Source organism: Epinephelus moara, chromosome 12, assembly GCF_006386435.1.
Source record: "Epinephelus moara isolate mb chromosome 12, YSFRI_EMoa_1.0, whole genome shotgun sequence".
Classification (NCBI taxonomy): Eukaryota; Metazoa; Chordata; class Actinopteri; order Perciformes; family Serranidae; genus Epinephelus; species Epinephelus moara.
Genome location: NC_065517.1, coordinates 31882960 through 31894866, shown reverse-complemented (window position 1 = coordinate 31894866; position 11907 = coordinate 31882960). Strand labels below are relative to the sequence as shown.

The 11907-nt window shown below is 41.5% G+C and overlaps 1 protein-coding gene across 1 annotated transcript in view; it reads left to right on the top strand.

Annotated features, from left to right (window-relative positions):
* LOC126398956 (adenylate cyclase type 3-like) overlaps positions 1–11319 on the top strand; it is a 19821-nt gene extending 8502 nt beyond the window's left edge. The window contains exons 5-21 of the mRNA XM_050058625.1: positions 391–502; positions 1625–1752; positions 2304–2462; positions 2550–2709; positions 3085–3192; positions 3361–3443; positions 3536–3697; positions 3869–3956; positions 4196–4312; positions 4896–5167; positions 5319–5400; positions 7388–7546; positions 7951–8097; positions 8206–8322; positions 10386–10512; positions 10609–10733; positions 10812–11319. Of these exons, the coding sequence (XP_049914582.1) occupies positions 391–502; positions 1625–1752; positions 2304–2462; positions 2550–2709; positions 3085–3192; positions 3361–3443; positions 3536–3697; positions 3869–3956; positions 4196–4312; positions 4896–5167; positions 5319–5400; positions 7388–7546; positions 7951–8097; positions 8206–8322; positions 10386–10512; positions 10609–10733; positions 10812–10994 (2329 nt within the window). The 3' untranslated portion in view covers positions 10995–11319. The remainder of the gene's footprint in view (positions 1–390; positions 503–1624; positions 1753–2303; positions 2463–2549; positions 2710–3084; positions 3193–3360; positions 3444–3535; positions 3698–3868; positions 3957–4195; positions 4313–4895; positions 5168–5318; positions 5401–7387; positions 7547–7950; positions 8098–8205; positions 8323–10385; positions 10513–10608; positions 10734–10811) is intronic.
* The last annotated feature ends 588 nt before the right edge of the window (positions 11320–11907 follow it).

Here is an 11907-nt window from a genome sequence, read left to right as displayed (position 1 = left end):
ATACCGTAATTTTATTTCCTGAAGAGGTTGTTTGGAAAATTGCAATCTGAAAAGTAACCAAAGCTGTTTAAGAGATTATTGTGTTTTGAATGTGTTTCAAATTAAAAATAAAGGGAAACAGTGGAGGAATAACTTGTATAACGTTTTTATTAACAAATAGTAATATAAAACCTTGTTTTCCCTGTTTGAGACCTTAAAAAATAGACTGCGACTTATATGCCAGTACGACTTATATTCCGAGTTTTACGGTACCTGTTGACACAAAAATTAAGGGTTTTTTAAGGCATCAGCATGTTCTGGTAGAAACCTAAAATACAGGTATGAACCTAAAATGGATCATAATAGGTCCCCTTTGAATGTGACATTGCAACCTCTTCTTTTGTGTTCCAGTATCCTGTTTGCTGATATAGTGGGCTTCACCCAGCTGTCCTCAGCCTGTAGCGCCCAGGAGCTTGTGAAGCTGCTTAATGAGCTGTTCGCCCGCTTCGACAAACTGGCAGAAGTAAGTGTCTGTTCGTTTTCACTCGTTTCTCCTCCTTGATATGATCAAAACAATCTTCTGTTAGGTTTATAGTTGGTAGGTAATGTTTTAATTTTCCATGGTTTTACAGCTGTCATTTTTTCCAATGTTTTGCTTCACTACACTTACTTAAAATATTTATTTGTTTATTCAGTGTTTATTTGTATAGGGACAAGTATGTAGCATACATAAATGTCATGCACCACAGCATTTATAGCCCAAGCTAATTTGCAATGCCTGTCCGTAGCTGGGCCTTAAGATACAAAAGACTCAGCAACAAAAACACAAGTAACAGTGCAAAGTACAAACAATAATGATACTACAGACAGAACAATACAAGACACAAACTGCAATACATAATCAGCACTTTCGAATAGGAAGCACCAAATTATTCATGACTACACAACTGATTCCTCTTCAAAAACTGTTTCAGTTTGAGTTTAAAGTGATTTAAATCAGGATCCAATTTGAGTTCTGTAGATAAAGATGTGTATGCATAGTGTGGTGTCATTTGTGAATGATTTGTTCAAAAGAACAAATCTTTTGGGCGAACGAACTGAACGGAATCACTTCCTGAGATAATCCATCCATTTCTCAATTCAATTGAACTAAAGTTGCATTCAGGGACTCACTAAGTGAGTGATTCAAGTTTGAGACTGTCTCAGATGCCTTCGGTGCATGTTCAGTAATTCAGTAATCGCTCCCTGAACACACCCCATCATGAACATGAGCCCCGAGTGAGTTGCTGAGTCGCTCCTTGCCTCTCATGTGTTGAAGTCTCAAAGTAGGAAGTCGTACCAAATATTTTATGTAATAACTAGGCGTCGCAAAAATATACCTGCTGTACACAATAGGGTCAGACTTCAGCTGTCAGTATCTTTATCCAGTCAAATTCTCCATTCTCAGTTCACTAGTTAGTGAGCTGAACTGAACATTCAGCTATGTTTCAGTTCAGTGAGTGGGACTGTGCGCAGTTGGAGCTCGGGTCAAGCACTGAACAATTTGGTGAACAAATTTTTTGAACAAATCTTTTGAACGGATTCTGAACAGTACACTAGAAAGAACTGCTTTGCCCATCACTAAATAAGCATGTCTGTCTTGCAGCAACATCACCAGCTGAGGATTAAGATCCTTGGAGACTGTTACTATTGCATCTGTGGTCTTCCTGACTTCAGAGATGACCACGCCGCCTGCTCCATAATGATGGGCCTAGCGATGGTAGACGCCATCTCGTAAGTACATGTCATCATGCACTGTCACTGTCTATATTTGTAAATCCTACATGCCGAACAACACTCGCCAACTGAGTCAACACACAGAAGGAAGCACGCATCTACTGCTAGCACCACTGAGCTGAGTTGTGTAATTGACCCTGTTAAATGTGCACACATGCTAGGTCAGTAAAGCTGATTCTGATTCTGCAGTAATGATTTTTTTTCACAGTTGAGAAAAATACACAACAAAGACATAAAGCAAAGACGGGAAGAAATAGTGACAATGTCGAGATGGTATGATGATCAGTTTATTTGTGTATCTTGTGGTAAAGACAACAGGAAATCACAATAAATTAAGAAGTTTACACGAGAAAAAGTAAAGACAGTGAGGAGGATGGTGTCAATTTGAATAATTAAAGCAGGCGGAGAGGTAGCAGAGGAGGCAAGACAAACATCCTGCCTAAATCTTAAAATTGTACATATGAATATGGAAGAAGACATGAAAGACAATACAGACATAGAGAAGTGGGCTGACTTGAAGAGATCCTCCACTGTCCCTCTTGCTCCAGGTACGTGCGAGAGAAGACTCGAACTGAAGTGGACATGCGCGTGGGCGTTCACTCAGGCACTGTGCTGGGAGGAGTGCTCGGGCAGAAGAGGTGGCAGTTTGACGTTTGGTCCACAGATGTCACTGTAGCCAATAAGATGGAGTCTGGGGGGATTCCTGGGTGAGAGAACAGTAATTCATTTCACTGTCAGTTTAAGCAGTCAGTTTTTTCATGCACTTTATTTAAAGAGGTTTGTGTGCCACCCAGGAGAGTTCATATTTCCCAGACCACCAAGGACAGTCTGCACGGAGAATTTGAACTGGAGCCGGGGAATGGCGGAGAGAGGTGCGAGTACCTGCTGGAGAAAGGCATTGACACTTACCTGGTTCTGGTGTCTAAACAGATGGTGAACGGGCTCAGTGGAAATGTGAGTGACTTTATCAAAAAGTATAGTTTGTGAGTTTAAAGGAATACTTCACCCAACAAATGACCATCTGTATTTCAGTTACCCACTCTGCGTTACATTGAATTTGTAAAGAAAGAAGACGTGGTGCATGCTGCTGTGTTCCCAACGTTTAATTCAGTTTATCTCAGGGTGCAGCCGTTGCACCCTGACAAATAGGCACTCAGGACATGTGCACATCATGACGGTGTCGCTCTGGGCATTTGAGCGTGTCTGTCGTACATCTACATTGAAAACAATACATTTGAGGGTGCAAAAAAAAGCATTTTTTCCCCCCTTTTTTTTGTTGCATTTATGTTTAAATCACATTGACAGATGTTTTTCCCGCTTCTCTCTCAGAAACCAGGCATGTTGTCCAACAGAAATTCAAACCAGTTGATCAACACTACAGCAACCAATGGGAACGCAGCCTCACCCCAGTCCACGCCCACTGAGTCTAAACATGAGGTGAGTTATGATAGATGTCTTTATCCATAATCCAACATAAACTCAGCTCCTCACATCAGCACATATGAGAGTATATTTATAACCATGCATAGAGGCACACACATAATCCTCAGTACACAGTTGATGCACTTAATCTTACCTTTCTAATCTGTCTTTTCTTGCCGCCAGTCTCAGAGGAATAAGATGGTGGAGGAACATGTGATCAACAGACGACTGCAGCAGGAGCTGCTGGACAGAGAGAGTCAGAAAATGTGAGAAAATGAGACAAATAAATAAGATAACATAAGCAGAGGGTGATGATAACAGAGTTTGGGGGATGACGTGTGGTGTGTGCTCCTCGCAGAATGAAGGACCATGAGATCAACCCCGTGTCGCTGCGTTTCCTGGATGGGAAGTTGGAGGAGCACTACTCCTCAGAGAAGGAGAAGCGAAGCGGAGTGGCCTTCTGCTGCTGCATCATAGTGCTCTTCTTCATTACAGCCATGGAGGTGTTCATAGACCCACTGTGAGTTCACATATATCACTTTGTCTCACATCTCATAAAATGCATTTAATACACACTCAATATAAAAAACCAAAAGCATGCAGAGGTTGACATGCTCCTTTAACATTTGTAAATTCATACATGAATCAATTGTGCCTTAAAATTCACTAAAGATGTGTGTTCTTGTTCTAGGTTGATTGTGAACTATGTGACTCTGGCAATAGGAGAGGTATTGTTGCTTATACTCACACTGTGCTCCCTGGCTGCCATCTTCCCCAGGGTGAGAAACTAAATTAGTATCCATGGTTGTCTTGACGGGAAACAGAGTTTATTTAACATGTCTTTGATCAGTGCTTTCCAACCTTTTCTGGCTCAAGGCACGACATTTTCAACCACCTCTGATACAGCTGTATAAGATCAAAAGGAAATATAAAGTGACCCATTTAAAATGTTCATGTTGTCAATTTGAAAAGGTCTACAGAGACATTATATGTAGTGAAACCTGTTTGTTTGTCACAGATGTTCTCCAAGAGGTTGGTGTCGTTCTCAGTGTGGATCGATCGCACCCGGTGGGCCAGAAACACCTGGGCCATGGCGGCCATATTTGTTCTTACAATGGCTGTGATCGCTGACATGGTACGACTGCAGGACATTTTGATCCAGCTCTGATATATTGTGTGCATACGTGTGTGTGTTTTAGGGGTGGAAGATATGGCTAATGTGATATTGGGAGATAAATTGTTTGACTAATCCAGAAACCAGTTACTTTATTATTTTAATGCAAAGATCCTGTTAGTCACATGCTGCCATGGCAGTAGTCTGCATATCGTCTTATCAGCCAGCCTGAGCGTGTGTGTGTGCGTTTCCACTTTGTCCTCATCAAACTATCACTGCCTTTTATGTGTCTGACTACATGTTCCCTGTGGGGTCCATTAGCTGTCTGTCTCACTGCCTGCTGGCTCATTTGTCACAGCCCCACGGGAGCAGCCTGTTACACACACTGCTGCCTTCGAGGTCTGACAGGAAAAGAGGACGCTGAAGTGAACATTCATTTCTCTGTCTTAGCTGTCATGTGGCTGTGACAGTCACAGCTGAGTGAAAATGCTTTGGAAAAAAAGAAGCAAACATGTTTTACTCTTCCTATTGTTGCTGTTGTAATAGGGTCATTCCAAATATATAGTTTATAGTGTTTATTACTCCTTCATCTCTGATATTACAGCTGAGCTGCGTTCCTCCGTCCCTGCGAGTCTTCAACAGCACCCACGGCCCCGTGCTGGAGTCATTTGGTGATGGCGGTTGTTCAGAGAACCCAAAGTACTACAGCTTCATGGCTGTGATGTCACTCATCGCCACCGCCATGTTGGTGCAGGTCAGCCACCTGATTAAGCTGGGACTCATGGTGCTGGTCGTCACAGCAACCGGAGCGGTTAACATCTACAGCTGGCGGGACATTTATGACCTGTATGACTACATACAGTTTGCCTCATACAGGTGAGACATGAAATTTGTATGTAAGTATATTGACAATACAAAAATAAATAAGCCAATAGAGAAAGATTCTGTTATCTTTAGTTGTTTTTATTGTTCTTAAAATACAGTTTTAAGTCCAGTGTAAATTATTCTGCCTCTGTCTTGTTTCCAGAACATCCATAGTACCGTCCAAGTACCTCATGACCATGATGATCATTGTCATGATGATTGGCTTCTACTTCTTTGCCCGCCATGTGAGTCACTGTGCACCCACACTGTATCACACTCTGCCGACCCACGGCCTGTCTGCTGCAGCCTTTAAAGTCAGACCTGCAGAGGAAAGCTTCCTGTAACAGGGCAGAGCAGTTATCACATTTCCATGATGATGGGTTTTTTTCTTTAATGTATTTAAAGTGTAAGTTCGGACACTATTTTCCCATGTTTTTGTGTCAAAGCGACTAATAATATAATAATATATTGATCATATACTGCATGAAGCCACAAAATAGGCTGCAGTGTAACCATTCAGGGCGTGTTCGCACCGTCAACTTACGTCCACTAAAGCCCCGTTTCCACCAAGCTGTACAGTTCAGTTCAGTTCGGTTCAGTTCAGTTCAGTTGGGTTCACTTTTTTTCCGTTTCCACTGTGAAAAGTTGTGGATGGTACCAGTGGAACCGTTCCATACCATCCCCATTTTTGGTCCCCCCTCTGTTGGGGTACCTAGCACACAGATCTGGTGCTAAAAGGTGGAGCTGTGAACACTGCAGTCTGATTGGTCAATAGAGGACGGTCACTCTGCTCAGGGCTGAGTTGTGGCTGGTTTTGAGGCTCATGTAACCACTGTTCATACTGTGGAGAGTTTTATTAATAAACTGTAACTATAAAATTAAAGCATGTTTTTGTTGCCTCTTGCTGCAGCTGGAGTCGGAAATTCTCTGACTGCCGGCGACTTTTAAGGTGGAACGTTCACTTGTTATATCACTCAATACTCAATCAGCACATCTTAAGTTTCACTGAGATAACTTTGACCATCACTTTAGTTTTTATGACATACACTTTTAGTAATGAGTGGATCTTCAGGCCTTTATATATATTAATTTTGACCAGATTATATGAACTACATATATTCTAATCCTCACTTCGCAACACTAAACCCCTGAGCTTGCCTGAGAAGCACTAAATGCACAAACCTGCTATTTTTAAATATCCCATGGAGAGAGACTCTCACTGCTGCCTGTTTGATTTTGCTCTTAAAATGTCGGCGTGCAGCCTCGTTCTGTGGACGATAAACGAGGTGCAGACTTCCATCTGTGTCACCGGTGATGAGGAAATACAGTGAGTGCTGGACGGAGCAGTGAGTGACAACAACCCCGCCCACATTTAAGAGTACTGTTTGCAGTGGAAACACTAGGGTCTAGCTACCATGTCTGAAGGGTTACTGTTGGTTCCAAAGGTACCATACTGAAAGTGTTTGGTCGAAATGGGGCTTAAAGGGCTCATCTTTGTCCATGACACGTGACGATTTTTACCTGAAGTGTCTGACAACTTATGGAAAGGATTCTTAGAGGGGTTGACCTGTTTGCAAAAGAGTAAGATCCTTTTTGTTTAACCAGAAACTGCCCCAGAATCTCTATCGCCAAACCAACCAGACTCCATTTAAATAAACAGTAATTTTATCTTCGTAAAACACAATTCAATCAAAGTCGACAGAAACAAAATTAAACTCACCAAAAAACATCTTCATTTGCCTTTCCACTGTATCAACAATTACCAAATCTGGTTTGGTGAAAATAAATTCTTAATTCACCCAGTTAGTTGTGAAAATATCCTGACTCTATACACCCTAAAATTGCTGTTTATTTAAATGGAGTTTGGTGAAATTGGCAACGGTGGTTTTGGGGCTGTTTCTAGTTAAACAAAAAGGATCTTATGCTTTGACAAAGAGTTCTATCTCTGTAGGGATGCTGTACATGAATTATCAGACAATTGTAATAACCATCTGAGCCTGTCAGTGGCAAAAACAAGCTTTTAGTGGACGTAAATTGACGATGCCCCAAGCGGTTACATTGCAGCCTGTTTCAACCCTCTCTCTCAATACTGGACCAATTCCCAAACTGTTGCTCCCATTAGTCACTTATATACAAAAAAACAGGTAAAAAAAAGGTCCAGGTTAAAAGATACCAAACTTTCCCTTTAATCTTAATATTATATAACTTTGATTCCCTCTGTGGTGTGTGCAGTTGGAGCGTCAATCCAGGAAGCTGTTCCTGTGGAAGATCGGCGTGCATGACCAGAAGGAGAGGGTGTTTGAGATGAGACGCTGGAACGAAGCACTGGTCACCAACATGCTGCCGGAGCATGTGGCCAAACACTTCCTGGGCGCTAAGAAAAGAGATGAGGTACATCTGAGTGTTCGCCAAGTTACTGTATGATTTAGATATGTGGGTGTCTGAGGGCAGTGAGAAAAAGAAAAGGACATGAGTGAAGGAGGAAGGAGGAGGAGGAGGGTCGTGATGCTGATAAAAGCCGTTTCAGCTTACACCTTCATCACCTTCATCAGGGGTGATGGAAGTAACTGGTCAAAGGAAGTTTCTATACTTAATTAAAAGCATCTTTAAATGAATGAAGGTGCTGTGTGTGACGCCTACACCTCATCGAATTGTAGTTCATTATATCAGTGCCATCTTGTGGTCTATTTTACAACTACATATTAAAGCTTTCCTCTGGTGTATTCTTCTTAGTAAAAAATGACCTTTTTAATAAAGAAAAGTTTTATCAACATCATGCCATGTGTCATTCACAGGAGCTGTACAGCCAGTCTTACAATGAAATAGGTGTGATGTTTGCCTCCATCCCCAACTTCTCTGACTTCTACACTGAGGAGAGCATCAACAACGGAGGCATCGAGTGTCTCCGGATCCTCAACGAGATCATCTCAGACTTTGACAGTGTGAGTCCCTGCTGCGTTTGTACAGCAGGTTGTATGAGCTGAGAACAAATGGTCCAACTCTCAGGTTTTGACTCACCGTGACTAACTGATGTCTGCTTTCTCCGTCAGTTACTAGACAGGGATGAGTTCCGCTGCATCACTAAGATCAAGACAATAGGAAGCACCTACATGGCTGCATCGGGACTCACCCCAGAGAGCAACACCAACGGATACACCAACCGCAAGGTGAGACACTATAACAGCTCATAGCTTATACCGTATTATAAGTATAACTATCTGTTGTACCACTTTATATTAAAGCTACGGTAGGTAAGATTTTCAGCAAGTATGACAAAAAGTATTTTTTATAGAGGACATAAAAGTTAGATAAAATGTGACAAAAATAATGTTCCTTTGCATCCTCATAGTGCTTCTAATGGAATTTACAATATCACAAAAGGAGTCTCTAACACAGCTGTCAATCACTGCTTGTGAACAAACTCGGCAGCACTGATCAAGTATGAATCAAGATTCTGTTTCTGCGTTGCCTATTTCTGTTCTGTACTCTTTTTTAGAAACGTATTTTAGTGTACTGTTTAGCTGTAATATGAGAAAGATTGCTCCGATCAGTGGGCGTTGCTTCCGTTTGGCTTGACTGTTTTCAAGATGGCAGCCAGGGGGCGTCAGTAGCGTAATGGATAGTGCCGGAGCCCCATATACAAAGGCAATTCATCGCCACCGCAGCGGTCACAGGTTCAACTCCAGCTTGCAACCCTTTCTGCATGTCATCCTCTCTCTCTCTTTCCCCCTCCATGTCACCCTGTCTCTGTCTATTAAAGGCAAGAAGCCCTGAAAAAATAATCTTTAAAAAAAAAGATGGCTGCCAGGTCACAAACTGTCTACCCACTCCCACTCCCTCGCTGAGTGTAGCTCCATTTGTAGTCACCTTCACAGCTGAATGCAGATCCCTTTATTAAGGTGTAGAGGATAAACACAGCAGTAAGCTTTGGGACAAACTTCCCTCTCTGCGGTGGAAAGAGGAACGTCGTTAACTTTTATGTTCTTCATATGTATTTGTAGCGCTTATATTTAATCTGTATGTGCTGCCATTGTTCACCTTAATTTTTGTATGTTTTTATTATTAAAAGAAATAACACGATAAATTGATACATATAAAATAGAAATAAATAGAATTAAATCCTACTCCTAAGCTTCTTTGGTAGCATTACTTTTCTTTTCTTTTTTTTGTAAAGATCTCTTTGCTTTTATGTTGTTTAGAAGTTGCTTGGTTTTTGTAACAGTTCTTATAAAAATACAGAAACACAATCAAATGAATGCAGCTGTTCTCTAGAGACTAGAGAAGGATTTATTTATCCTAAATTCAATGTAACCTTTGAGATGTTAACATCTGTGTGACAACAGGCCTATAAATGTCTCTTAGTTTGAGCTGTTCACGTCAAGGGTCGTCACTGAGCATTATTTGTACGGAGCGTCTTCAATGACGAACACAATACAGCGGTACACATGGTCAGTAAGTCAGCACTGATGCTAGCTTGCTGTCGAAGGGTTTTATAACTCACTTCCACTCCTAACTAGTTGGTGGAAATGGAGTGAAAGTGGGTAGGGAGAGGGTGTAGGGTGTGGTTTTGGGAAAGGCCCACTCATTTCACAGCTACACGGTGCACTAAAATATGTTTCTGAAATATTTGAGGCAATAAATAGGCAATACAGTGACAGAATCTGCAACAGTTTACAATTTGTTTCAATATTTGGGAAAAGACATATGAAGTTAGAGGTTTGAGGGTTGCCCACCAGAAAATTTTGAACATCAAACACTTAATTTCCTCGATTCTGGTGATTTTTTTATGCACCAATTTGTGACTTTTCATCAACAATATAGGGTGTAAACATCTTTAATTGTGTCAAAATATGCGTATTTTCTATATATTCAGGGGGACGTACCGCCTGTGCCCATCCCGAAATCTACACCTATGAGAATCTTGGTTCATATTTGATGAGTGCTGCCTAGTTTGACAGTTTGACTGCAGTTTATCAGCAGTGACTGACATGACTGACAGCTGCTCCCTCTGAAGTGAAGTCTCCCATCATGAGCTGCGTTTTCTGAAGCCTGAAAACAGAGCCAAGCTGAAGTGAAGAAGTTTTCTTTCAGGCCACCTGAACTACAATATGCTCAAAGCTTATTATGGGATTTTCGCCCAGTGAAGCCATAATAAACTGCCTACCTCTGCTTTATCTTAACAGCTGCTGCCTTTAGCAATGATAGTAAAAGTTGTACTGTTGTTCCACAGCCAGACGACCAATCACTGATTGAGCACTGGCAGCACCTCGCTGACCTGGCAGACTTTGCCTTGGCTATGAAAGTCACCCTCAACAACCTCAACAAACAGTCCTTCAACAACTTCATGCTCCGAATCGGTCAGTGCACATGGCTGTGTGTCTGTGTTTGTGTGAGCCTGTCTGTGTGCACATTTTCAAGCATATGTGTTCATGTTTCCATGTCGATCCCCTCAGGTTTGAATAAAGGGGGAGTTTTGGCCGGAGTTATCGGGGCTCGTAAACCTCACTATGACATCTGGGGGAACACGGTTAATGTAGCCAGCAGGATGGAGTCCACCGGAGTCATGGGAAACATCCAGGTAGCACTCAGGCACACTCATTAGTCTCTTTTATTCGCGCAACTTCTGTTTTAATCATCATGCCTGCTCTGCCCTCAGGTGGTGGAGGACTGCTATGACATCCTGAAGGAGTATGGCTTCCGCTTTATCCGAAGAGGGCCCATATTTGTCAAAGGGAAAGGGGAGCTGCTCACCTTCTTCATGAAAGGAAAAGACAAACCCAGTGACAATGGCGGCCCAGTGACCACTGCCCTTCCACATCAAACTGGGGACCTTTCTTGACTGTTTTCACATGATGAAAAGCCGTTAACATGTGGATACGTCTGGGCAGAATGTCCACTCTGCTCAGTTTCTCTCATATACACAGCTGTTTTTCATACGCTCTGTAGCAATGTAAAGCATATGGAAGTAGACCAACACAACAAAATAAACCGTTAACTGTAAAATACTGTTTCACCCACAAAGGAATCTAATAACAGAAACTGATTTTGTATAGTACGTAATTCAGGAATACAGGCGATGATCTCACAGAGCTCCTGCAGTAAAGATTTTATCATTTTGGACTTGATTCATAGAGTGCTATGAGAATTACAAGCTTGGAACAGACATATAAATGACATTTTTTTGTTTTACCTTGAGCTCAGGTTTTGTAAAATAATGTAGCTTAATTGCACTGTATTGATACTGTGTTAATAAAACATGTTTGCACTGAGTTTTGGGGATTACTATGGATCTTGCAGTCTTGAGATTTATTCCAATCAGGCAGCATTAGTACAAAAAATACCAGTGGGGGTTTCATGTTATGGATGCTAATCATTTCCAGACCAAAATATTGAAATAAAAGCATCAAATAAAGAGAAAATTCAGATTTATATCTTACATGATGATGTCAGCCTTATAAAATGTGTAGCTGCATTTTAGTTTGTAGTAAAAAGAAGAATAACTAGGCCAATCTATGCCACATTCTACATGCTACATGTTAGCATGTTGGTATATTAACTGTGTCAAGACAAAGGCAGGTCAGCAGTGCTGGATCAGTGATCTAATTATAAATACAATCGACGTCTCGAGCCACTTGTTACTTGTTTATTCATTCATTATCTGATTAGTTTATTCATTTATACTTGTGTCAGCAAAAAGACCTTGATCAGCCTTCATCAGCTAGTCGTCCTGTAAGGTTTTGCTGAAACATGGG